The 26,211-nt window shown below is 56.7% G+C and overlaps 1 protein-coding gene across 1 annotated transcript; it reads left to right on the forward strand.

The window, feature by feature from the left end:
* Positions 1-2,509: 2,509 nt before the first annotated feature.
* On the forward strand, positions 2,510-26,028 carry LOC102453692 (tripartite motif-containing protein 54-like). The gene is made up of 11 exons (XM_075901548.1): positions 2,510-2,662; positions 4,895-5,061; positions 8,955-9,126; positions 11,756-11,851; positions 13,657-13,890; positions 15,707-15,729; positions 15,828-15,952; positions 17,436-17,743; positions 18,520-18,864; positions 23,804-23,899; positions 25,771-26,028. Exons 1-10 carry the CDS (start codon positions 2,510-2,512, stop codon positions 23,879-23,881), a joined length of 1,701 nt encoding a protein of 566 aa, XP_075757663.1. The 3' UTR covers positions 23,882-23,899; positions 25,771-26,028.
* Positions 26,029-26,211: the final 183 nt, after the last annotated feature.

Below are 26,211 nucleotides of genomic sequence, written 5' to 3' on the forward strand. Positions count from 1 at the left end.
TGCCCCCCTGGAATTTCTTCATGCCCCCCACTTTGGACCCCATGACCTGGGCAGTCTGGGATTTCTGCCTCCTGTCCAGTTAGCAAAAATCAGAAAATACCGGAGATCTAAAATGTCTGGAGTTTTTCTTTTCCTCCCCCTCTCCCCCCCGCCAGGAGGTGAAAACTTATGACATTCAGCAACTGGGCCCAGCCCCCGGCCCTCCCCTTCCAGATACCCCTTCTCCCGGACACTCCTTCCCCTCTGCTTACCTGGTTCTGCAGCGAAACTGTCTTGTGGCACAGAGGAAGAAAACATCCACTGCCCCCCCCCCCAAAAAGCCCCAAAGGCCTTAAAGGGGCCATGCTGGGTTTTTTTGTGTATTTATTTATTTATTTTTGCTTAATTGTTGGGGTCCCTTTTTTGGGGGGGGCTCAACTTTGGTCTCTGCCCTTTTTTCCTTGGTTTTTTTTTGGGGGGGGGGGGTATTTTTGGTTAAACCATCTGGCAACCCTCTAAGGAAGCTCCCTCCCTCTCAGCTAAGCTCAGGAGTGTGTGTGGGGGGGAACTTATTTCCAGCAGATTCACACCCTGAACCTGCAAGTTCCACAGCAGCCCCAGGATGGGCTTAGCACCCTCTTTGCCTTCCCCCTCTCTCCCCAGCCCGCTGTCCTGCTTCCAGGGCACGTGGGGCTGCTTTGTCCCCTACACCCCCTCCCCAGCTCATCCACCCCTTGAGCTGAGTTTATGGAAGCCCTTGCAGGTTCCCAGGGCCCTGGTGCTCAGGGCATCCTTAGGGGTTAACCCCTTCCCACCCACGCTGTAGCCAGAGGACAGGAGGCGGCTGGGTTGCGTCTGTGGCCAGCAGCAGCCTGCAGGTGCGAGCTGCCTTTCGAGACAGAGGGCAGGACGGGCCACGCTGCTTCCAGCCACACAGGAAGGGTGGCAAGAGTGGGGGAGAGATGAGTGCTGCAAAATCATTCCTGTGGCTGGAATTGGCTCCTGCACTGGGCTGAATGGCTGCTGCTGGCCATGTTCTAGCACCGTGCTTGGCAGAAATCTGGGCGGGGTGCATGTGTCCTGTGTGCCTCCCCTCGCCCCCCCAGTGTTGCCCCAGGAAGAGGCTGTGTCAGGTCACAGGAGAGGCAGGTCTGTCTTGGAGGCCCAACCAGGTGTGGAGGGCAAAAACACACCAGGCAGGGTTGGCAGTGTGGGTGGGGCAGTCATGCCCCCACCATGTGAGGAGCGTATGGGAATGTGGTGTGTCCCCGTCTGAACCCTAAGGCCTGAAAGATAAGACGGTAAATCAAAAGATTCAGACTATTTGGCGTTTCTCTTTCCCAGGGGCCTCGCGTCCACGTGCTGTTAACTTGGTTGTAAGGTTAATTGCCATTGGCTTGGCTTGGATACGAGTAATTTTACCCCGTCTTGCATTCACTCTACAACTGCCTCTGATTTTAAGTCGTGGCCGTGGGAGCTGCGCCAGGCCACGATTTATCCTCCCGTTAGGCTGCCACTGGTGCGGTAGGGGACGTAGAAACGACGCGGCCACCTCTCGCTGTCCCGTAATCCAGCTGCCCTTTGGGTTTCCCTTTGCTAGTGCTCCCTGCTCTTGATCGCTCACTTTCTATTTCAGCAGTGCCCACAGCTCCCCCATCAATGTAGAGATTCCTTGCATGAGGGGGACGCGGGTCCCCAGGAGGGTACGTGTTCTTTGTCGCTGCCTCAGTGGCTATGTCTACGCTACAAGTTCTCAGCAAAAAATATGCTAAGGAGGGGCTCATCTGCATGAGTTGTGATCTCATTTGCATATTTTCTGCCAATCCGTTTTTGCCTGGTGTTTTTTGCACAAACACAGGCAGTGTGGACATTTCCTTTTTGTGCAAAAACCCCTTCTCCCGCCGGATCCTTATGCCCCCAAAAAGGAGGTTTACCGATCTGGCAGGAAAAGAGTTTTTTGCGCAAAAAGAAAACATCCACACTGCCTGTTTTTGCTTAAAAACCGCTAGGCGAAAACGGATTGGCAGAAAATATGCAAATGAGATCGCAACTCATGCAAATGAGCCCTTCATTAGCATATTTTTTGCCGAGAAAACTCGTAGTGTAGACGTAGCCGGAGTGTCCCCCCTGTTGTGTGTCGACTGAATGGGCATAGGGCGTCTGTCGGGTAATGAGCTGACCTTGGGCAGTGTGGTCCAACCAAATGAGCCTTTTCTCCTTCCAGAAAGGAGCAAGAACCTTAATAGTAACTTGAGAGGGAAACCGCCTCCGCTATCAAATTCCTAGAGTCCTAAAGTGGAGCTGAAGGAGAGCCCCAGGGACCACCCGGCCAACAGCTGCCCCCAGTGCTTAAGCTGCGTGGCAGGCGGCTTTCCCCTTCCATATCTTCCTGGGCTCTTCCTCCGTTCTCCAGTCCGTGGCCACGGAGGCCTCGCCCCCAGCGCTTCCTTTTTTCCGTTGCTTGCGGCTGCTGGGTTTGGGGGAGCCGGGAGAGGGAGGGTGCGTTGGCTTCCTTGTCATGTCTCTCCAAATGGACTACAGCTCCTATCGGAGAGACCACCCCATCGACAGCCTGGAGAGGCAGCTCATATGCCCCATTTGCTTGGAGATGTTCACCAAACCGGTGGTAATCCTGCCCTGTCAGCACAACCTGTGCCGGAAATGCGCCAATGACATATTTCAGGTGAGTAACCCCGGTTTCAGCCTTCTGCTCCTGGGGACCGGGTGGGTGTTGATTTAAACCAGCTGATACCCCAGGGTCCTGTGGCCGTGTGTCTAAGTGGGCAGGGAGAGGTCAGGCCGGGTGGATTGATCAGCTGAGTTGGGAAGGAGAGTGCCCCCAAACTGTCCTCTTCATCAACCCTTTCCAGACTCCAAACTTTCATGCACCCAAACCTCTGCAAAAGGGCGGAACTCTCCTGTGGGCCCAAGGGCCAGGCCAGTGTTAGCTCCCTCTGGCAAAGGAGCCTCAGAAACGTGAATGATGTGAACAGCCCCATTTGCTGTGAGGTCAGAGAGACCGAGGCCCTGTTCGCAGATGGGGGGCAGAGGCACCCGGGAGGGGAAAGGTATTGGCCAAGGTCACACAGGGATCTTGTGTGCGGTGACAGGAACTTAACATTTGACAGGTCCTGTCCTATTGCAACCCAGATCCCTGCCAGATCTTTCAATAGCTCCCTGCTGGCTTTTGCCACAGCTCAGCCAGGTCTTGCCCGAGCTGCGCACCAGGGCGCCCCCGCAGACTGTCACCTCTGGTGCAGACAGGACTAGAATATTTGAGTTCCAGTCAGATGCCCTCACCTCTCTAGTCCAGCACTCTCTGATCCGGCAACATCCGTGATCCAGCATGGTTTTATAAGCCGTGTGTCCATCTATCACGGGTGTGGCCAAATTTCCCATGGTCCCATGAAGTTTGTTTACAGCCACCAGTCCTGGCTCTCGGTGTTCTGTGTTGTTGTTTAGCTCTAATTGACCCTGAAACGTCTTCTCAGAGCCCGGTAGGCAGTGGAAGTGTTAGTGATAGACAATATTGACCTCCCATGGTCCAGAAAATCCTCTGGTTCGGCACCAGTCAGGTCCTGAGGGTGCCGGACTAGAGAGGTTCAGCCTGTAGAGAAGTTCGTGGTTACCTGGCCTCTGATAAAAGGACTGAAGTTTCCCCAAAATCGAGCAATGTCCTTGCGCACCACGAGAGTGAGAAACGTGGCTCAGTGGGGATGAGCTCACAGTAGACAGGAGGGGCTACTGATGCGGAAGGAATGGGCTGGCAAACTGGCAGCTCTATAACGTGCTATTTTCTTTAGTGGCGATCTGGGCGTTCGTAGCACACATGGCATTTCACTGTTTGGACCCTCCTGGTCCGGCCCCCTCGGGACCTGACGAACCCTGAGCAAGGGATTTGGCTGGACCAGGAAAGGTCATTTCTGGACTCCCAGCCCGGCCCCTGCCACTGGCCCAGCTGGGCTCACGGCTACATCCTCTCTGCCTCACCAGGCTCCTGGCCCCACCAGCAGCCTGCTACCCCATCAGAGCCCCCAGGTGCTCAGCTGCCCTGCCACCAGCCCAGCCAGACTCCCACAACTGGGCTCCCAGCCTCTGGCCCCCCTGCAGCCAGCCTGTCTGGGCTCCTAGCCCCCAGAGGGCTCTTGCTGCTGGCCCAGAAACATCTGTGGTCCTGCTGGACCATAGATGTAGCCAGACCAGTCTGGCTGGGCCAGTGGCAGGGCAGCTGGAGCACCTGAAGGTTCTGGCAGGGTAGCAGGCTGCCAGTGGGGCTGGACCTATTCAGAGAGGTTCAACCTGTATTAAGAAGCATCACCACACCTGAGACAGGCCTGTAAGTCTGACTGTCTCCATTGTACAGAGGGAAAGATGGAGTCACTGATGGGCAAAGTGACATGCCCAAGGCTACACTGGAAGCCTTTATCAGAGCCACGCTCAGACTGTGCACTCTCTTAATTTTGTGCTTGGGCCATGGCATCAGGATCAGGTTGTTGTAGCTTTTAACGCCTCCCTGGCTCTTTGCTGCTCATCACCACTGATTTTGACGGGCTCATTTCTTCTTTGGTTGACACTAATGGAGAAGAAGCGAGTCTGACCACGTCACATTCACAGAGAAGTTTTTCTTTCTGGTAGCAGTTCCAGAATGATCTCCTGGAGTCATGTGCCGATGGCTCAGCATAGCTGAGGGGTGAGGCATGTTCTTCTTCCGATCCCTCTGTTGTCCTGGGGGATTTTCATCACCTGCCTTTGGGCTGTGACTTAGCTCGTGTTCACACTTAGCTGCCGCGCTGCAATCGTGCCCTTTAAACGTCCGCCCCCTTCTTGGCGTCCTTTGTGGCAGGTTTGCGGCGCATGCGTCGGGTCCTGGGGATTCCCGGCCAGCCGAGCAACCCACTGCAGGCATCTAACGTAGGGGCTTGTTGTGTTTCAGTCTCGCGGGACGACGCTGGGCTCTGCGGGCCGCTTCCGCTGCCCGTCCTGCCGCCACGAGGTGGTCCTGGACCGGCACGGGGTCTACGGCCTGCAGAGGAATCTGCTGGTGGAGAACATCATTGATATTTACAAACAGGAATCGGCAAGGTGCCCTAATGTGTGTGTGTGTGTGTGTGTGTGTGTGTGTGTGTGTGTGTGTGTGTGTGTGAAGGCAAAGTGCCCCAGTGTGTGTGTGTGTGTGTGTGTGTGTGAAGGCAAAGTGCCCCAGTGTGTGTGTGTGTGTGTGTGTGTGTTCGTGTGTGAAGGCAAAGTGCCCCAGTGTGTGTGTGTGTGTGTGCGTGTGTGTGAAGGCAAGGTGCCCCAAAGCGCTCGTGTGTGTGTCTGTGTGTAGGCAAGCTGTCCTAAAGAGTTTGTGGGTGCGTGTCTCTGTGTGTGAAGACAAGGTGCCCCAAAGCGCTCGTGTGTGTGTGTCTGTGTGTCTGTGTGTCTGTGTGAAAGCAAGGTGCCCCAAAGAGCTTGTGTGTGTGTGTGTGTGTGTGAAGGCAAGGTGCCCCAATGTGTGTGTGTGGGTGTGTGCGGGTGTGTGTGTATGAAGGCAAGGTGCCCCAAAGTGCTCGTGTGTGTAGGCAAGCTGTCCTAAAGAGTTTGTGTGTGTGTGCGTGTCTCTGTGTGTGAAGACAAGGTGCCCCAAAGCGCTTGTGTGTGTGTCTGTGTGTAGGCAAGCTGCCCTAAAGAGCTTGTGTGTGTGCGTGTCTCTGTATGTGAAGACAAGGTGCCCCAAAGCGCTCATGTGTGTGTGTGTGTCTGTGTCTGTGTGAAAGCAAGGTGCCCCAAAGAGCTTGTGTCTGTGTGTGTGTGTGTGTCTGTGTGTGTGTGTGTGTGTGTGTGTGTGTGTGTGTGTGTGAATCCGTCCCTCCAGCCTGCAGGCTCTGGGATGTCTCCTTGCAAAGTGCCGTTCAGCCATTAGAGGTCCCCATGGACCGCGCAGAGTTCCAGACGGACTCGGTCCCTGGTCGAGGAAGGAGGCAAAGCTAAAAATCCAGCGGAGGGGGAGCTGGGTGGTGTCTGGAGCGGGAGCCGGCTTCTCCCCTGCAGGAGCGCTTGGACTCTGCAGAGGAGGACAGATTTGTCTCTGCCTTCAGGGCCGGGGAACCTTGTTTGGACCGGGGGCCGCTGACCCACAGAAAAATCAGCCGGGGGCTGCACACAAGTGAGAAGAAAAAGCCCAGAAACCCCCAAACCTCCCCCCATTCCCCGCGCAGAGCAGAGCCTGGGGTGGGGGAGCAGGCTAGTGGATTGCGTGTGCTCCAGCCCCGCCATGAAGAGGTGATGGGGGGAGGCTGGAGTACCAATGTGGGCTCCCAAGGAATGCAGGGGGGCCTGAGTCTCAGGGGCCGGATCCAGGCAAGCCGGGGCCACATCTGGGCCCCCACCCCTAGTCTGAAGCGGCCCAGATGGCATGTGCCCACCTGAGACGTGGCAGAGGAGTTGCTGGGAGGGGAGCCGGGGTCTCTCCTTGTGGTGCATCCCCACCTGCTAGGAATGGGTCACAAGCCCAGCTGTGCTCTGAGGCAACCTGCCCCGGCCGCTTGCACATCTGCAGGTAGAGCTGAGCCCTGCGTTTCTTACGGGTACAGGATTGTCACCCGGGGGGGGGGGGGGGATAAGACAGTATCTGTAAGAAATGTAAGTGTGGGGTGCAGTGGGGGGGGCTCTGGGCTGGGCTGGGCTGGGTGAGGGTGAAGGAGTCTGCGCTGGGGGATGTGAGGTGGGGCTCAGGGCAGAGGGTTGGGGAAAGTGAGGGATTCAGGAGTCAGGGCAGGGCTCTGGGAGTGTGGGGGCCTCAGAGTATGGGAGATGGGGGGTGCAGGTGTCAGGGTGGGGGGCTGGGAGTGTGGGGGGCTCAGCACTTGAGAGATGGGGGGTGCAGGAGTCAGGGTGGGGGGCTAGGAGTGTGGGGGGATCAGCGCTTGGGAGATGGGGGGGTGCAGGAGTCAGGGTGGGGGGCTAGGAGTGTGAGGGGCTCAGCGCTTGAGAGATGGGGGGTGCAGGAGTCAGGGTGGGGGGCTAGGAGTGTGGGGGGATCAGCGCTTGGGAGATGGGGGGTGCAGGAGTCAGGGTGGGGGGCTGGGAGTGTGGGGGGATCAGCGCTTGGGAGATGGGGGTGCAGGAGTCAGGGTGGTGGTCTGGGAGTGTGGGGGGATCAGCGCTTGGGAGATGGGGGTGCAGGAGTCAGGGTGGGGGGCTAGGAGTGTGAGGGGCTCAGCGCTTGAGAGATGGGGGTGCAGGAGTCAGGGTGGTGGTCTGGGAGTGTGGGGGGATCAGCGCTTGGGAGATGGGGGTGCAGGAGTCAGGGTGGTGGTCTGGGAGTGTGGGGGGGATCAGCGCTTGGGAGATGGGGGTGCAGGAGTCAGGGTGGTGGTCTGGGAGTGTGGGGGGATCAGCGCTTGGGAGATGGGGGTGCAGGAGTCAGGGTGGGGGGCTGGGAGTGTGGGGGGATCAGCGCTTGGGAGATGGGGGGTGCTGGAGTCAGGGTGGGGGGCTGGGAGTGTGGGGGGATCAGCGCTTGGGAGATGGGGGTGCAGGAGTCAGGGTGGGGGGCTGGGAGAGTGGGGGTGTAGTGGCGCATTGGAGTTCCCTCACCTCCTGCACCCCCGTAGTGGCACAAACAGACTCCACCAGCCAGCAGAACAGAGGGTGTTTATTGATTCTCTGGGATACAGCACAGCACTGATATGATCTGGTTCCAGGGCAGGCCTCGGATGCCTCAGTCCCCCTTGAAATGGGGGAGCCTGGGCCCCTAAATCCCAGCCTGTTGCTTAGGCTGCTTCCTCCATGATACCAGCCATAAACTAAAAAACGTCCCTTCCAGCCCTGCCCCCCAGCCAGGGGCTGGCCTCCCCTCCTTCCTTTGTTCCTCTCCCTGGGGGGTAACCGGTCGAACAGGTCACCTCCCTGTCCCATCAGCTACTCTGCTGGGCCGTGGCACAGGCAGCAGCCAGTGGGGGTCACCCACAGCCCCAGCTTAGCAACCAGCAAGGTACCAACACTACGTCACCGGGGGGCTCAGAGCAAGGAAGATGGGGGTGCAGGTGTCAGGGTGGGAGGCTGGGAATGTGGGGGTGCAGGAGTCAGGATGGGGGGGCTGGGAGTGTGGGGGGCTCGGGGAAGGGAGGATGTGGGGGTGCTGGAGTCAGGGTGGGGGGCTGGGAATGTGGGGGGCTCGGGGCAGGGAGGATGTGGGGGTGCTGGAGTCAGGGCAGGGGGCTGTGTGTGCGCAGGGGTGCGTGTGGGCGGGTCAAGGTGCCATTTCGGGAGGGCAGGGTCATGGTGGCCCCATATAACTGGGTCACTGCTGCTCTTCTTCTTCCCCTGATTCTCGGGGAGCGAGGGGAAAGTGCATCGCCTGCTGCGTTCTTTCCCTGCCTCCCCCCAGGCAGCCGGGAGCCGGAGGGAGGCAGCAGGCTGGGCCCATTCCCCACGCTCCCTGGGAGTCAAGGCGGGGGGGAGGGGGAAGAAACAGCGAACTGGTATGTGTGTCTGCAGCCCCCCCCCTCCGCCCTCTCCAAATGGCTCAGGGCTGGGGCAATCCCAGAGGGGAAGGACCCAGCCAGCCCCTTTCAGCTGCCTGCAGGAAGCCCCAGGGGCCCGGCTGAATCGCACTGCCCCTCCCACTGCAGCCGAGTGCCCCAGTCAGCTGGCTACTTGCTGGCGCTGCGCCCAGGGCGCCCCGGCTTCCCCTCCCCTCTGCTTAGCAAACCCCTCCATGGATGACCCACCCGCGGGAATAGGAGCCTGTTGACTTCCTGCTCCCGCTAGTGTGGGGAGGAAGGAAACGGGGGTAGTGGTGCCAGCCCCTCCGCTCCTGGCTTTGCAACTGGCGGGTTTCCCTGGCCCTGGGTCTCAGCAGGGGCGTTTCAGCCCGTCGCATCTGCCCTGTTGGGCTTCCAGTCGCAGCACCAGGAGGGGCAAGAAGAGGCAATAAAAACCCATCTTGGCTTCCCCGCCTCCCCCCTCACTGTCTCCCTCTCTGCGCGTAGCTCCCGGCCTTTGCTCAAGACCGAGCACCCGAGCTGCGAAGAGCACGAGGAAGAGAAGATCAACATCTACTGCGTGACCTGCGGGGTGCCCACCTGCTCCCTCTGCAAGGTCTTCGGGGAGCACAAGGAGTGCGACGTCGCTCCCCTGTCGGACATCTACATGAAACAGAAGGTGGGCGTCTCCCGGGGGTGCTGCTCACCGGGGGCCAGGGACCTGGCTCGTCGCTCCGAGGGTGGCGGGGGCAGAGTTGGGCATCTCGTTCCCGCAGCCGTGTATCCCCCCCGGGCCTGCGACAGGCTGTGAGAAGGAAGGGTTGGATGATGCCTTCGTAGCAGCAGCTCTCAGGCCTACAGGGCTGAGTTCAATGGGACTGTTAATTTCTCCACCGGTGCCTAGGAACTACACAGGACATGCAACTACACCAGACCAGAGGTTCCTGGGGGTGAGGGAGGAAGGAGGAGCGGGGGTGGGGTGCCCACAATAGACCAGCTTGCACCTTCTGCCTGAGGAACTCAAAGCCCTTTGCCTTTTGTGGAAGAAAACAAGTCCTCACGAGGGCTGTGTCTAGACTGGCAAGTTTTTCCGCAAAATCATCTGCTTTTGCAGAAAAACTTGCCAGCTGTCTACACTGGCCGCTTGAATTTCCGCAAGAACACTGACGATCTCATGTAAGATTGTCAGTATTCTTGTGGAAATACTGTGCTGCTCCCATTTGGGCAAAAGCCCTTTTGCACAAATCATTTGCGCAAGAGGGCCAGTGTAGACAGTACAATGCTGTTTTCCGTGAAAAAGCCCCAGTGGCTAAAATGGCGATCGGGGCTTTTTTGCGGAAAAGCGCGTCTAGATTGGCACGGACACTTTTCTGCAAAAAGCACTCTTGAGGAAAAGCGTCTAGCCAATCTAGATGCTCTGTTCCAAAAATGCTTTTAACGGAAAACTTTTCCATTAAAAGCATTTCCGGAAAATCATGCCAATCCAGACACAGCCATAATGTGTAAGGTAATTAGCATCTTTGTTAAGGCCCATTCATAAAGTGTCAAATTTAAGCATGAATGAAAGTTCTGAAGTTTCCCTCTGTAATCTGGTGTTAAAGTCTCTTTGAAGAAAGATGCGTGTAGTAAGGTCGTTAAGACTATGTCCAGGTAGGTTGAAATGTAAACTGATAGGTTTTTCCTTGTGAAGATGTCTGTTGTCTGATTTGTGGGGATTAATCCTTTGGCAAAGTGTCTGAGAAGTCTGTCCAATATACGTAGCAGAAGGACACTGTTGGCACACGATGGCATAAATTACATTTGTGGACGAACAGGAATATGTGTCCTTGATGGTATAACTGACATGGTTAGGTCCAGTGATGGTGTCACCAGAGTAAATATGTGGACAAAGTTGGCAACGGGGTTTGTTGCAAGGGATTGTGTCCGGGATTGGAAGCCGCAGGGCTCCCGGTTCCCTGACTCTGTCTTGCGCTCGGGTGCGGGAAATTCAAAGCCAGACTCTATGTTGCAGGGAGAGGGGAGGTCTGTGAGGCGGGAAGGGCTGCCTCCAGACGAGCAGAGACATAAATGAGACTTGGGATGGGGCAGGAAGCGACTGAAGCTGCTTATGATGTTTTATTTACCCAGCACCCCCTGGGAGAGATGTTAGGGACACACCAGCAATGGTGACAGCATGAAGCCATGCCGTCTGGTCTGTGAAAAAGGGATGTTTGCCTTCCATGGCAGGCATGAGTGCGGGGAACAAAGGCTAAGGGCATAACAAGTGGGGTTTCACACGGACCCGTTCTGTTCAATATCTTCATCAATTCAGATGATGGCATAGAGAGTTCGCTTATTAAGTTTGCAGATGATACCAAGTTGGGAGGGGTGGCAACTGCTTTGGAGGATAGAGTCATCATTCAAAATGATCTGGACAAGCTGGAGAAACAGTCTAAGGTAAACAGGATGCAGTTTAATAAGGACCAATGCGAAGTGCTCCACTTAGGACGGAACAATCCATTTCACACATAAAGAACAGGAAGCGACTGTCTAGGAAAGATACTGCAGAAAGGGATCTAGGGGTCAGAGTGGACCGTGGCTAAATATGAGTCAAAGGGAGTGCTGTGAGCAAGACCCGAGAAGTCATTCTCCTGCTCTACTCTGCGCTGATTAGGCCTCAATTGCGTCCAGATCTGGGCACCACATTTCAGGAAAGATGGGGAGAAACCGGAGAAGGTCCAGAGAAGAGCAACAAAAATGATGAAAGGTCTAGAGAACATGAGCTAGGAGGGAAGACTGAAAGACCTGGGCTTGTTTAGTTTAGAAAAGAGAAGACTGAGAGGGACAGGATAGCAGTTTTCAAGTATCTAAAAGGATGTTACACGGAGGAGGGAGAAAAATTGTTCTCCTTGGCCTCTGTTGACAGGACAAGAAGCAATGGGCTTAAATTGGAGCAAGGGAGTTTTAGGTTGGACATTAGGAAAAACTTCCTACCTGTCAGGGAGGTTAACCACTGGAATAAATTGCCTGGGAGGTTGTGGAATCTCCATCACTGGAGATATTTAAGAGCAGGTTGGACAGACACCTGTCAGGGATGGTTTAGTCTAGATGGTGCTTGGTCCTGCCATGAGGGCAGGGGACTGGACTTGATGACCTCTCGAGGTCCCTTCCAGTTCTAGGGTTCTATGAAACAAGCGTGGCCCTGGACAGTAGACCCTTTGGAGCATGGACCATCTCCATCTCCTCCTGGTGACTTGTACATCGTTGGCTGTGTCCTTGGTGCCGCGTGGTAAAATCTGAGCTCGCTCTTTCCTTCTTCCCTTACCCAGGTTGCACTGACCGATGGGATCGGAGCCCTTGTTGCCACCAATGACCGAATCCAGGCCTTCATCGATACCTTGCAAGGAACGTGCAAGAACATCGAGGTACAATAGGCTGTTCCTGAGGTTCCTTTCTGGGGAGAGAGAGGGGGAGCCCCAGGAACCAGTGCTGAGCTTAGAGAGGGGCTGCTCCTTGGGCCCAGAGAGCTTGGAAGCCCCTTCTGCGGCACTGATGTGCTCTCCTTCAGTTGGCCGCATTTGAAGATGACCTGGAGAGCCGATGTCTCTGTCTGTTCGGCACGGACACTGACAAGCCCCCGGCAGGAGTTTGCTGTGATGGCTTCCTACATTTTTTTGCTGTGCCGCGATGCCGCGCACAGTGTGTCCCTGGCTGGCTGCTGCAGGGCTGCGTTTCCATGCCACGTGCCCAGCTATCGCTCTAAGGCAGCGGATTTCAGACTTTGGTTCTCATGTCCCAGTTGGAGAAAATGGTTGATGCTGAGACTCAACATCATGTGACTGGAGAGTGGGCTCCGGGGAGGGGCTGAGGATGAGAGGTTTGGGGCATCATAGGGGGGGTCTGGCTTTGGGGGGTCAGGGCTGGGGCAGGAGGGGTTCACCTTGAGCTGCTTCCAGTCAGTGGTGCAGCAGGGGGGTTAAGGCAGCTTCCTGCCTCTCCTGGCACCACAGACCAGGCTGCCCCCAGACACAACCAGCAGCAGGGAGTGTGGAGCTGGTGCTCACGGCAGGGGCAGTGCACGGAGCCCTGTGTGCTCCTCCCCCCCACACACCTAAGAGCCAGGCCTGCTGCTGGCCACTTCTGGGGCACAGCCCAGTCTGTGGTGCCAGGACAGGCAGGGAGCTGCCTTAGCCCCCACACTGTTCACCTGATCCCCGGGCAGCAAAGAGACCCAGCGCCCGACATCCCACCCCCCAGTGCTGGGCCGTGAAAACTGCCCTTGTACGGTACCTTCCACATGAGGCTGCCGTAGGGCTCTCCCCAGAGGAATTCAGCCTCCCCACCTCCCTGTGAGGTGGAGAAGTTCATTATCCCCCTCCCCATTGCATGTGGGGAAGCTGGGAAGCTGCGGGGCTGACTCTTGATCGCACAGTGGTGGGTCTGGGATTAGACCCACAGAGTCTGGCTGACCCCCACGCCCAGAGGGGCTCAGGAATGCAGGACAAACGGATGAGCCGTTTCAGCCAAGCCAAAGAGTTGTGCTGATTTTATTTTAGTTTTTAGTTTTACTCCATTTTTTAAATGGCCCGTTGGACTAAACCATTTGAAATATTTCATGTCACTCTCCTTCCCCCGCCGGAAGTATTCTGGTTTGGTGACCTGAGCGGACACGTTTCGTTCTGCGTTAGTGCAACGTTAGACAGGATTTGCCCGTAGCGCTGCAGAGCCTCAAGGGAGATGTAGTTTGGCTGTTGGATGCTTTCATTCACTCACCCAGGGCAAACTCCTTGTCTGGACTGCATCTCCCAGGATGCTCGGTGGTCTCTGCTGATTGGCCGGCACGGTGCATTAGGGGAGTCATTTGACCGTGGTGGAGGAAGTGGACTCCAGAAATGATGCTTCCAAATTGGTCATTTTTTGGAACGTTTCAGTTGGGGAAATGTTCAGACATTTCCACTTCATCCCGACGTACACAACGGTCAAAGTATCAGACTTTCCCCTGGGAGGGACATGCCAGTTTTCACTCCGCTCTCTCCAGACCTTGGCTGGAACGACAACGTCGTGCTGCCTCCGACCTAGCGCCGAGGGGCCTTTTGGCTTGAAATGCTCAGCCCAAAGGGAAGAGGAGCCAATGCTCCTAATGCCCCTCGCCCCGCAAGTCAGCTGCCCAGCCTGATCTCTGAGCCAAGCTAAGTGAGCCAGGGGGCTGATCTCTGCCTCCCTTGAGCAGGAGAACAGCAAGGCCCAGAAGCAGGCGCTGTGTGAGAAGTTTGACCGCATGTACGCCATCCTGGAGGAGAGGAGGAAGATCATGCTGCAGAGGATCACCTACGAGCAGGAGGAGAAGACCCAGCACCTGAAATCCCTCGCCAGGTCGTACAGCGAACACATCGAGTCGTCCTCCAAGCTGGTGGATGCCGCGCTGCAGTCCACGGAGGAGCTGCAGATGGCCGTCTTTGTGCAGGTAGCGTGGGGTGGCCGTCTCCCTCCAGTGCTGCTTCGGGGTGCCTGCGGACCAGGGGAACTGACGTGCTTTGCTTCCCAGAGATGCACAGGGCAGGGGGAAGTCAGGAGTGGGGCCAGACCGGCTTTACCCTCCAAGCAACTACTAGCGTTTCGAGGCGGATTGGGAATGGAATCCCAGCTTCCTGTCCAGCCAGCGCCTGGATAGCAGAGGGCCGCCCACTTGGACCCTTCACGTCCAGGAGGGGGTGGCCCTGGGGTAAGGAGCGGGCACCACTTTTAAGGCAAAGGAAGCCAAGTCCGTGGGCAGACGATGTCTGTAGGAAAAGCCTCCTGAACAGCCAGGGCTGAGGAGAGCGCTTGGGCTGGGCTTCTTGTGCTCTGGGTTTCCAAACTCTGAGATGTTGTGCAGGTTGGACCTCCCTGCGCCGGCTCCTCCTGACCGGTCCCGGACAAGTGAGTTTTCTGGGGGGAGGGGCACCACCCTCTCCCCTGGGCTCCCCTCTCCTGCTTCCTGTCACCACTGCTGCCCTGGCCCCCTGCCTATGGCAGCCCTGCAGGATCCATGGCCCCATGAGCTCTGGTGGCCCCGCCAGCTCTGGGAGCTTCGGAGGCGGCCCTGTGGGCGCTCGCAACCCCTCCAGCTGTGAGCTCTGCAGCCCGCCGTTCCTGGCCCTCCTGGATACAGGCTCACTCGCCCCCTGTTCCATGGACTCCAGCCACGGTGCTGGCTTCCTGGCCCCATCAGCTGTGCGCTCTGCTCCCCTCCTTCCCACGGGCTGGCTCTGCTCCCAGCCACTGGCAACCTCCATGCTGGGCCTCTCTAGTCCAGCAACATCTGTGTTGCCGAACCAGAGAGAGTCCCAGACCACAAGGTTTAACCTGTATTGGGTTTATACACAGCGGCTGCATCTAGACTGGCAAGTTTTTCTGCAAAAGCAGCTGCTTTTGCGCAAAAACTTGCCAGCTGTCTACACTGGCAAAAGCACTGACGTTCTCCTATCCGAAATCAGTGCTCCTTGCGCAAATGCTTTGACATTCCCGTTCGGGCAAAAGCCCTTAACCCGGAAATGTTTTTGCGCAAAAGGGCCAGTGTAGACAGCTCAAAACTGTTTTGCGCAAAAAAGCCCCGACGGCGAAAATGGCGATCGGGGCTTTCTTGTGCAAAACCGCGTCTAGATTGACACGGACGCTTTTCTGCAAAACGTGCTTTTGCGCAAAAGCGTCCGTGCCAATCTAGACGCTCTTTTCCGCAAATGCTTTTAACGGAAAAACTTTTCTGTTAAAAGCATTTGTGGAAAAACATGCCAGTCTAGACGTAGCCAGCATGTCTCTCTTACAGTGTTTCTCAACTGTTTTTTATAAAGTACCCCTTTAAAAAAAATTGTAAGTGCCCCCAGTACCTACAGTTTTCAGACACACACATTTTCTCTACCATTGCCACACATTTATTTAAACAACTTAATCGTAGCCGGGCGGGCGATGAAATTTTCGGGTGTAAAAAGTACAAAAATAATAAAGTGCTGTAAAACTGACAACAAAAATTAAGTTTTCTCCACGTTTCAGTTGCGTTGAGGTACCCCCCAGACTTCTCTCAAGTACCCCTAAGAGTACTCGTCCCACTGGTTGAGAAACACTGTCTTAGAGGGAGCAGGATGGGCATGCCACCTAGTGTGTGTGTGTGTGTGTGTGTGTGTGTGTGTGTGTGTGTGTGTGTCCTTCACACCACCCCCATAAGTTCCCCACAAGTTTTGATTTTGATTGTTTTTCCTGTTCCCGTAAAATCCCCTCTCGTCTCGCCTTTCCTGGCTTCTCAGAACGCCAAAGTCCTCGTCCAGAAGTAAGTAGAACTTCCCGGTTTTACAGTCCCATTTGGAGCCCTGTTTCTCAGAGCGACTGGATCCACCCAGGGTCATCTCTTCCTTCCCCCCTGCCCAGAATAGCCGAGGTGACCCAGAGCCGTGAGGTGGAGCCGCTGGAGGCTGGCTATGACAACATGGAGCACTATGCGGTGGACTTCAATGCCGAGGAGCGGGTCCTCTATCAGCTGGACTTCATTAAAGGTGAGGAAGGCGGCTTGGCTTGGCCAGAAGCAGGGGCCTGGGAGAAGAGGGTTTTCAGGCCTGGCTGCCTGCTCACCGCGATGCTGGGGGCTGCTTGCGCTGGCACAGAACCCTTCCTGATTCTCACGCCTCTCGTGTCCCCGTTCGGCCTCCTTCTCCGTTTCACGGGTCACTGATTTCAGGCGCACTCCTGGAGAGGAGCCAGGGGGTCGGAATCCAGCTGTTCTCCTGCCTTCGTGTTGGGCAGAAGCGGAGAGCCCTTTCCCTGGCATTGGGAGTGTCTCGGTTGCACCTAGCAGAGGCCGGAGGCGGATCCTCTTTCGGGTTCGCCCCTCCCTGCCCTGGATGTGCTGGAGAGGCAGGGCTGGGCCCGTTGGGTGCGTGTCTCAGGAAGGAGACAGAGGGAGGGAGGGAGGCAGCTGGTGCTTAGAGAAGACTGAGAGACCTGGTGTCGGATGCCCCAGAACCAGCACCTCAGGGTCTCTGCATGCTGTGTTCACTTGGGGAACCTTTTCCCCCTAAGGGAAGAGCACCCAGGGTTGGATCCACAGCCCACTGAAGTCAGGGGAGAGATTCCCATTCCCCGCAAGGGGCTTTGGGATCAGGCTCCTATTTCATTCTGGGTACAGAAATCCAGCCTGGCTTACTCCGACCCCAAAGCAGGGGCACTGACAGCCTCCACGGGCCTTGGGCAAGGTGTATATGGGGGCCTGGCTCCACACTCCCAGAAGGGGGCGTGCCATCTGGTGGAGGGGGTGTGGCCTCCAGGGGAAAGGGCGTGGCAACAAGTAGAAGGGGTGTGGCCTTGAGTAGAAGGGGCGGGGCTGGGGCAGCCAGTGCTCAGTGCTACCCAGAGCGCAGTGCGCTCCCCCCGCTCTGAGTCACGCAAAGCATGCGGCAAGGTGCTCTAGCAGTGATTTAAAGAGCCCAACACGCCAGCTCCCACTGCTGCTGCCAAAGTAGCAGCAGCAGCAGCCGGAAACCGCAGGCCCCTTTAAATTGCTTGGGCTCAGGGCAACAGCCTCCTTTGCCCCTCCTATTGGCGGGCCTGCCCCAAAGCTCCTTGGGGCGGGGATTGGGAATCCCCTCAGCTCCTTCCCTGTCATCAGAATCCCCATTTGCATATGGCTCTTCCCACTGCGGGGGGAGGGACAGGTATTTTCACCATGGATGGCCCGAAGTGTCTCCCGGAGACTTCCTTAGCTGACAGTCCAGCGGCCGGCCAGTGTCTGTGAAATCTGGGTGTTTGTACCCCTCTGGAAAAGGGGCTGTTTGCTTCCCTTCTGCCCTGTCCCAGTGCCAGGGCCCTCTGTGACTCGGGGTACCACTGGAGAGGTGCGCCCTGCCCGGACGCCCCGCCACCATGGTCATTGCTAAATGGGGTGCTCCTGCTTTCCCGCCACCCCTCTGGGTGGCCCTCCCTGCACCCCCCCCCCCACAGGCCTCAGTCGCCCCTGGCCAGGGCTCTCTTTCACCCCTGCAGTGGAGGAGTCAGAAGAAGGGGCAGAGGACGGAGAGGACGAGGCGGCGTGTGGGGACGCGGACGGTGCGGCAGCGGAGGCTGCAGCAGAAGGACAAGGGGCCGGCGGTGAGGGCAGAGAGGATGCCCCGAGCAGCCCCACGACCGGAATGGAAGAGGAGGCTGAAGGGAAACCCCCGACGTTCAAGGAGGCGGAGAGCGAGGTGGCTGGAGAAGCTGACGGGCAGGCTAAGCTTTGGGGTGCAGCGCATGCGGCGGATGGGCAGGCCAGCAGAGAGGGAGCCGAGGGCAATCCAGGCACTGCCCAGCAGGTAATGGCTGATCGCTGCACCTGTCATGGGGAAGACCCACCATGCACACTTGCTGCTGTGGGATTTACCTCTCCCAAGCCAAAGAGACGCCCTCATGCGTGAGGTACAAGTGAGGCGGGTGTGCCTGGCCAGGCACGGGTGACACGTCGTTGTGCTATGCAATCCCTGGTAGGTGGCGTAGGCCCATGGCCCTCATCTTTTCCCTACCAGGATCCCCCCCATTTAGCAACATGGTGGTTGCAACCAGTGTTCCCTGTAGGCCAGGCACTTGGGTGGTCACCCCCAGGAGAGAGTCAAATGCCACCCAGCTGATTAGCAGAGCACCCCCAGCCGGCAGCAGGTGTTTCTACTAGGGGTGTATGCACCTTGGTGCACATAAGAAAATTTATTCCACACACCAATATGAAAAATCAGAGGGGAGTTTGGTTGGGACTCTCTGGGGACCGGCTTGTAACACTCCCCATGCTCTCAGGAAAGTGCTTTAGAGGAGCTGTCGGTCTGAGGGAGTGCAGGGGCTTCATGAAATCCAGCCCCCAGCCTGCCCTTGTTCCACTGATAGATGGTGTCGTTGGACCTGGGGAAGCAGCACAGTTCTGACATGTGGCTGTCGCTGTCTGAGACAGAAAAAACCCAGTCGGGCCACTGGGCCCTCTGCCAGCCCCAAGCAGGGCTGTGGTTTGACAAGGTTTCTATCAGGCAGCTGATCTAAATGCCTTCCCCATGGGAGCATTTCCCCTAGAACTTTTCTCCCTGCCTCCCTGGTGTTTGCTTTTCAGAAGGACGCAGCTGCTCCAGATGGGCCCTCAAATGCTACCGCTTTGGACGCAGCTTTGGAAGCTGGCCTGTCTGCCAACGCCGGGCAAATGGTCGCCCCACCTCTTGCCCTCCAAAGTAATGCCAAGGAAAATGCCCTTGAAATCCCAGCTGAATCCGCAGCCCAGGGCAGGGGAACTACCGAGAGCGAAGAAGCCACTTGCTTTGGCCAAGCTGAGCTGCTCAGCACCTTGGACAGCACCACGGGCGACAAGGATGCTGTTGACTCCAGCTGGGTAGCCAGTACCTCCAAAGACACCGCAGAGGGAGCACTGGCCTTGGAGGAAATGGCTTCTGTCTCCTGCCAGGTCAGTGGGCTCCTGAGGTGCTGCACGGTCACTTTTCACTGTGCTGCAGAGTCAGTGTGGGCACGGTAGCAGCAGTATCTTTTGGGTCGTCACCCGGGAAGCCTTCCCGCCGAGAAGTTACTCCCAGGGTCTGTGCTCCCCAGAGGGAGAGTGGAAATGGAGCTGGGAACAATTTTTCACCCATGATGGTTGATTTTGCGTTAGGACAGAAATGCAGAGTTGGCAACAGCCATTAGCAAATATTTGTCGTCGTCCCCCAAGATACTTAGCTGAAGCAAGTCTCCTCTTAACCTCGGTTCCCTGGAAACAGTGTGGCCAAGCAGCTTCCTAGCTAGCTCTGGGCAGGGCCTCAATGGAGGGGGGCCGCCCCCCGCCTCCCAATCTGGCCTGCAGCCTGGTGGCCGGGCAGGGATCGCAACTATGACCTGCCCCAGCCCCGCCACTGCAGTCTGAGTGGACTGGCCTTAGCCCTACACCTGCCACCGGGTGGCCTCAAAGTTCCCTTGTCGCAGTCAGAGAAGCCCAGAAAGGCTTCCTGGCCCCAGATCTCCCCTACCCTGGCCAGAGTGGCCCGTTCCGTTCCCCCCCACTGTGGCCCATTCTTGGACTCCCCTGAGTTGAAGCAACCCAGCCCCTGAGCCCCTCTTCCCTGGAGGCCCCTGTCACAGCCTGGCCCTAAGCTTCCCCTCATACCCAGGCAGCCCATCCTCTGCCCCAGCCCCACCCCAGAGCCTGCACCCCCAGCCAGAGCCCTTGCACGCCAACCCTCTGTCCCTGAGCCCCTCGCCTCCAGCCCCACCCCAGAGCCCACACTCCCTCACGCTCCTGCACCCAAACTCTCTGCCCCGAGCCTGAGCCCCCTCCTACACTCAGAACCCCTTGGCCCACCCCCCACATTAATTGTATTATGTGCACCGATATGATGGTGATGTGTCGCACGCCCCTCCATGTCACACGTCCCCATCGTGTCGCACGTCTCCTCTATATTAGTGCACACATCAAAATGCATTCCACTCTTTAACCTGCTCTTTTATTATTATCTTCTAGCTGCTTACAAATTGATGGCCAGTGCCCTGCCGGGTGTTGAAGTTAGGCCGACTGGTCTCCGATTCTTAAAGTCTTCTTAGTTCCCCTTTTTAAAGATAGGTGCTAAGTTTGCTGTTCTCTGGTCATCTGGGACTTTACCTTTCTTCCATGAGTTCTTGAAGATAATTGCTAATGTTTTCAAGATGGCTTCAGCTAGATCCTCACACCCCCAAGCATGAATTTAATCAACCCCTGCTGACTTGACCACATCTAACTTGTCTTTAACCCGTTCTTTCTCTGGTTTGACTTGCGTTGCATCCTCCTTTTCAATAGTGTGTGGAGTAGCTGGTCACTGGTAATCTTTTTAGTGAGGACTGGACATAGACTAGGCATTAAAAACATCAGCTGTCTTGATACCATCAATGATTAGCTCTCCTTCCATACTAGATCCAGGCATGTTTACATAGCAAGGCTCACGTCGAATTAAGCTCCGTCAATTGCGTAGCTGAAGTCGAAATAACTTCGTTTGGCTTTTGGCGCTGTCTACACAGCAGGAAGTCAAAGGGTGAACACTCTTCCTCCGGCTTCTCTTCCTCCTGGACTGTGTCTAGATTGGCCAGTTTTTCTGGAAAATCAGCCACTTTTCTGAAAAACTTGCCAGCTGTCTACACTGGCCGCTTGAATTTCCGTAAAAGCACTGACTTCCTACTGTAAGAAATCAGTGCTTTTTGCGGAAATACTATGCTGCTCCAGTTCAGGCAAAAGTCCCTTTTGCGCAAAACTTTTGCGCAGAAGGGCCAGTGTAGACAGCTGAGATTTGTTTTCCGCAAAAACGCCCCGATCGCGAGAATGGTGATCGGGGCTTTTTTACGCAAAAGCGCGTCTAGATTGGCCACGGACGCTTTTCCGCAAAAAGTGCTTTTGTGGACAAGCGTCCGTGCCAATCTAGACGCTCTGTTCTGCAAATGCTTTTAACGGAAAACTTTTCCGTTAAAAGCATTTCCGGAAAATCATGCCAGTGAAGACGTAGCCCTTGTGAAATGGGGGTGACAGGAGTTGGAGTAAGAAGTCCTCCTGCTCTCCATTATTTCGAAATAACAGCCTGCCGTGTAGACGCGCACAATGTGATTTCAGAATAACGTCAGATATCCCGAAATAACGCCGCTGTGTAGCTGTGCCCTCCAAGCGCTACACTTTCCTTCCTCTTCCTTTTGCTCCTAATGTATTTAAAGACCCTAGGTTTGCTTTGGTATGGTTGTTCTGCTTTAAGGTCTTTTTGAAGACCAGGATCAGGGATCAGGGAACCTTTTGGTCCTTCTTTCAACTATGAGATACTGGGCCAGATTCTACGTAACTAGTCGCCTCCAAAAACAACGAGGAGTCCCAGGGCACCTTAAAGACTCACAGATTTATCAGGGCATCAGCTTTCATCTGTAAAAAACGCATTGTCTCCATGCATCTGACGAAGTGGAGTTTACCCAAAGCTGATGCCCTGATAAATCTGTGAGTCTTTAAGGTGCCCCGGGACTCTTTGTTGGTTTTGCAGGTACAGACTAACGTGCCTCCCCCTCTGAGACTATCCAGCTGTAGTCAGTAAGAACTTGGGGGGCATGCAAGTGAAGGGTTAAAATCACCGGCCACTTCTTCTCCAGCATCAGCGGCGAGGCTGCCAGCCCCCATTGGCCAGCCCAGGCCGTGCGTGAGTGGCCCTGTTTTAACAAGGTAACTATTCCTGTCCCCACTGGAAATGGCGGCTTTTAGGTATTTCGTACATTGTATGTCACAGATGGGAAGAATATCCTTGCAAAAATATCCCCCCACATCCCTTCAAAGCGTTATCCCTGCAAAGGGAGGTTTTGCCTCGGAGAGGATCAAACTTTTATTTCCCTTCTGGGCTGGGCGAAAGCTCCCGCCTGCTCCAGCTCAATGTATTTTTAGACCCTCTGTTCCCGTCCTTGTCTTTGTGAAGGATTGTTCCGATCTAAGGAGGCTCTGCCCTGGTGCGGCGCCTTTCATCTCAAAGGCTGTTGCAGAGCTGGGGGCTGGTTTCACTGGGGATAATGAGGCACCGTGATGGCTTTTTCAGACAGCAGCCTGTGCCTGCAGCAGCTCATTGCTCATGCAAAACGCCATTTGGGGGGATTTGCACCAGGGATGCTGATGGGTAACTGGGTACCTGGTAAGCATCACCCTTCATGATGGGGTTGGGAACAAGAGCCTCCGTCCCGTGTGCAGGGGTGGCCAGGAGCAGAAGTTACCTCCTCCCCCTGCTCTTGGGACTGCTGGCTTCTGTTGCCACCACCCCTACGCTTGGGGGGAGCCAGTGGCAGACCCAAGTGCAGGGGGACCAGGAGCAGACGCCGTCTCCCCCACGATTGGGACTGCCGGCTCCTGCTGCGGGTCCCCCTTATGGGATCCCAGTTAACCGGCTAAGCAGATCAGCCCCTCGCCAAGGCATACAGACAGGAGCACACTGACGTGTCAGGGATGGGCTGGCTCAGCAGGTTTAACCCTTTCTTTCTCGTGACCCACTTGAAGAAAATGGTTGATGCCGCAACCCAATATCATGTGACTGGAGTGTGGGCTCTGGGGTAGGACTGAGGAGGAGCTTTGGGGGTAGGGAGAGCTCCAGCTTTGGGGGGGGGGTCTGGGCTGGGGCAGGAGGGGCTTATCTCAAGCAGCTCCCAGTCAGTGGTGCAGCCGGGGGGCTAAAGCAGCTTCCTGCTTCTCCTGGCACCACAGACCAGGCTTCCCCCAGAAGCAGCCAGCTGCAGATTCCCAGCCAATGGGAGTGCGGGGCTAGTGCTCGGGGCAGAGGCAGTGTGGGGAGCCCTGTGTGCTCACCCACCCAATGGCCATTTGGTGGCAGGACAGGCTGGAAGCTGCCTTAGCACCCCCCCCCCCCCGGTCACCTGATCCCCTTGCAGCAATGAGACCCAGTGCTCCACATCCCACCACCCTGACCTGGGCCGCGACCCAGGGCTAGATAATACTTAGTCCAGCCATGAGTGGTAGGCAGGGGTGGCTGGTGAAGGTAAGTCTGGGGGAGGAAAGCCACCAGCCTGGCCTCTTTTGCTGAGACCCCGCCCCTCCCACAGGGAGGCGGGGCAACATGCTGTGTGCGCTCCCACAACCACGATGGGGGGGAGCAGGCAGACATGAGCCCACCACAGAACACCCGGGAGGGAGGAGGCCACACGGCACGGCCCCAGCCTCGGAACACGGGGGGAGGGAGGAGGGGCCATGGCACAGCCCCAGCTCCCCAGCCCTGGAGAACCAGAGAGGGAGGAGACCGTGCGGTTCCAGCCTCCCTGCCCAGAGCACTGGGAGGGCGGGCCCTGGGGGAAGCAATACTCCGCCCCCAGGATGCCTACAGCAGGGGCTCTGGGGGAGGGGTGTAGGAGGGCGGTTTGGGAAGGCAAAGCCTTCCCCTGCCTAGGCTACCGGACCCCCTGGTGCCGGGGCCTGGACTAGACCTAGCGATGGACTAGACCATCAATCCCATGATTCTAGGACTGGCACCTGCCCTGCCGGCTTCTCTGTTTCATGCTGGGAGGACGCAGCTCGCTGTTTGTGGTCCAGCCCCTTCCTCTCCCTTCGCCTCCCTCTGGCCCCTGCATCATGTGCCCATGTTCTCATCCTCCGCCAGGCCGTAGCTTCCTGTCGCCAGCCTGGCCGATCCCCCTGCCGCCCCTTGGGCACTCGGGGGCCGTGCTCCGTCTCCGGGGAGGCCAGGCTGGCGTTTCCAAGCAGGTATCATGCCCCGAACCGCAGATGGTTCCTGTTTGTCCTCCCCCCGGCTCCTGTCAGAGAGCAGCCTAGAGCGTTATGGGGCTGCTGTGAGGAGCCAGGCTTGGACGTGCCCCTGCGCTCTGCAGCCGGACTGACTTTCTGCTCCTTCCTGCTTTCCCAGGGCCCTGCGGCGGCAGACGGAAAGAGAGAAGACACCAATGAGATTCTGTTTGGGAGCAACCCCGCGCCTGCTCTGTGATGTCCAGCCGTAGAAAAGGTGGGGGCAGGGTCCCTCCTTCCTGGGTGGGGCCATTGGCCTTTGCCTCCCCTGCCTGGTTTGCATTTGCATGGGGAGAGCAGCCCAGGCCTGGGACAGGGAAGTGGGACACGAGAGAATTGGCTCTGGCTTCCTCCCTCCGGGTGCAGTAGCCCCCGGACAGTCAGAGGCCCTGAACACTGACAAATCCTGCACAAGTCGCAGGGGCTCCGCACGTCTGAAACTCAGGTGTCACATGGGGAGATGGGCCAGAAGTAGGACTCCCCGTCCTTCCACCAGACGTGTCTGTCCCATACTGTAAAGGCCGGGGCCATCCATCCTGTATGCTGGGCCCTTTTGCGGCCGCTCAGGAGAGATTCCAGGGCTGCCCATCGGCTTGGCAGAGCGCCCACAGCTCGGTCTGTGTTTCTCCGGGTGGTGCACATTCACACATGCCTCGGTGCAGAGAACAAAATGCATTCTGCACATGGATGAAAAAGGTTATTGGGAACATTGCCCCATCCCCATGTCATCCATTAGCGACCTGCATCCCAGAGGCTCCCAAAGGCACCTCCCACCACAGTTATCTGCCAGCAAAGAGCAGGGGCCTGCCCCCATGCAGGAGCAGCTGGGGAGCCTGCAGGGGGAGGCTTCCTGCTCCCCAGGTGGGAAGGGAGGCCGCTGCTAGGCAGCCCTGCTCCCTGGGATGCTGCCGGGTGAACACAATGCAGCCAGCGCCAGCCTTTTGCAGGAAGGGGCTTGGGCGCAGCCGGGCAAGCGGCCGGTGCGGGACCTCGCATCCAGTTCGCTCAGAGCATTGGTCGGGCAGCAGCACGAAAGGGCCGGGCCAGGGCCCACTGGGTGAGGCGCACACCCACCCCCTCGTCCAAACAGCAGGTGGCGCCTCCCAGGCAGGGGTGCTCAAAGGAGCCAATCAGAAGGGTCCCTTCTGGCCGCAAACAGCTGTGATGTTTGTGCTCTCTGTCCTGTGTGTGTGTGTGTGTGTGTGTGTGTGTGTGTGTGTGTGTGTGTGTGTGTGTGTGTGTGTGTGTGTGTGTGAAAATGTAAATCATCCTCCAATGTGCCATAGAGAAGCCATATCAAATCCTTAGATATTTAGTCTCAAGTCTGTCACTTTAAAAACAACAGCTACTCCTGGAGCCCTTTAGGGCTACACTAGGAAACTATTTCGAAATAACTAAAATCAATTTAGTAACTCCTGAAATGACAAAATCAAACTGGGGTGTCCACCTACGGGGAAGCCTCGAAAGGAGTCCGAGGCAGGCTCTGTTCACAGGACGCGCTACCACGACTTAGAGCACCGGGGGGGAATTACTTCGACTGACTCTGGGGAGCAGTTATTTCGAAAGAGCAGCAGCAGAGTGTCCACACGGCCGCTATTTCAAAATCAGCGCTCTTCCCCCAGCAAAGTAGGGGTTCAGATTTTGAAATAAGCGGCCTGTTAGTTAACGGGCTTGGGCGTGTGGACGTCCCACTTACAAATTCAAACTAAGGGGAGTTATTTCAAAATAAGTCCCTAGTGTGGAGCAGGGCTTAGATGGGAACAAATATCTATATTACCATGAGTTCCTTTTCCACTCTGCTCATCTGGGGAAGTGGGGTTTGCCCCTGAAATCTCATACCACCAGAGAGAGATTTCTCAGCTATGTCGTGTGTCTGCTTCTGCCACACACAACCAATCTTCTGGAATGTCAGCGCACTGGTGTCGCAGACGAGTCCGGGAACACAAAAAGGGTCAACCCCCCCACGCCCAGGTTCATTTGTTTCTACCATTCAACAAAGCCATTGCAGTGAAATGGGAGTGTCATCTTTTCAGACAGTAGCAAAAGCAGGCCCGGCCTCTAACATGTGCCCTGTTGGCTTTTCCGCAGGCTCCCTTTCCAAGCTCAGTTGCTTACACCCAGCCCTTGCAGTTCTGTGCTTTCCTGGTGAACTTTTTGGCTCCGAAGTCCACCCGCCTGGATTTTCGCTGGAAGGTGGAGACAGCAGCTAGCCAGAAGCAGGGCCCCAGTGGGGGTGCCAGCTAGGAACAGGCCTGGCCACACTTAGAAGAGCAGAGACCTTGGAACTTACCAAGGGCCCTGCTAAGATTGGTGCATGCAAATAAAATCCAAAGCATCTGCCCCCTCCCCCGTTCCTGCTTGTGTCTGTGCCCTTGGGGCTGAGCGGGGCTGCTGCAGCCAGGGAGCAGAAAGGGAAGGATTTACGGAACCTGCTGCCTTTGCTCCAGCAGCTCTGGTGGTTGAACCCCGCTGGGTTGGAGAAACCGGCAAGAGGAGGATGGGGGCGGGAAGCTCGCTCGCCAGAGGGCT

Source organism: Pelodiscus sinensis, chromosome 18 (assembly GCF_049634645.1).
Source record: "Pelodiscus sinensis isolate JC-2024 chromosome 18, ASM4963464v1, whole genome shotgun sequence".
Classification (NCBI taxonomy): domain Eukaryota; kingdom Metazoa; phylum Chordata; order Testudines; family Trionychidae; genus Pelodiscus; species Pelodiscus sinensis.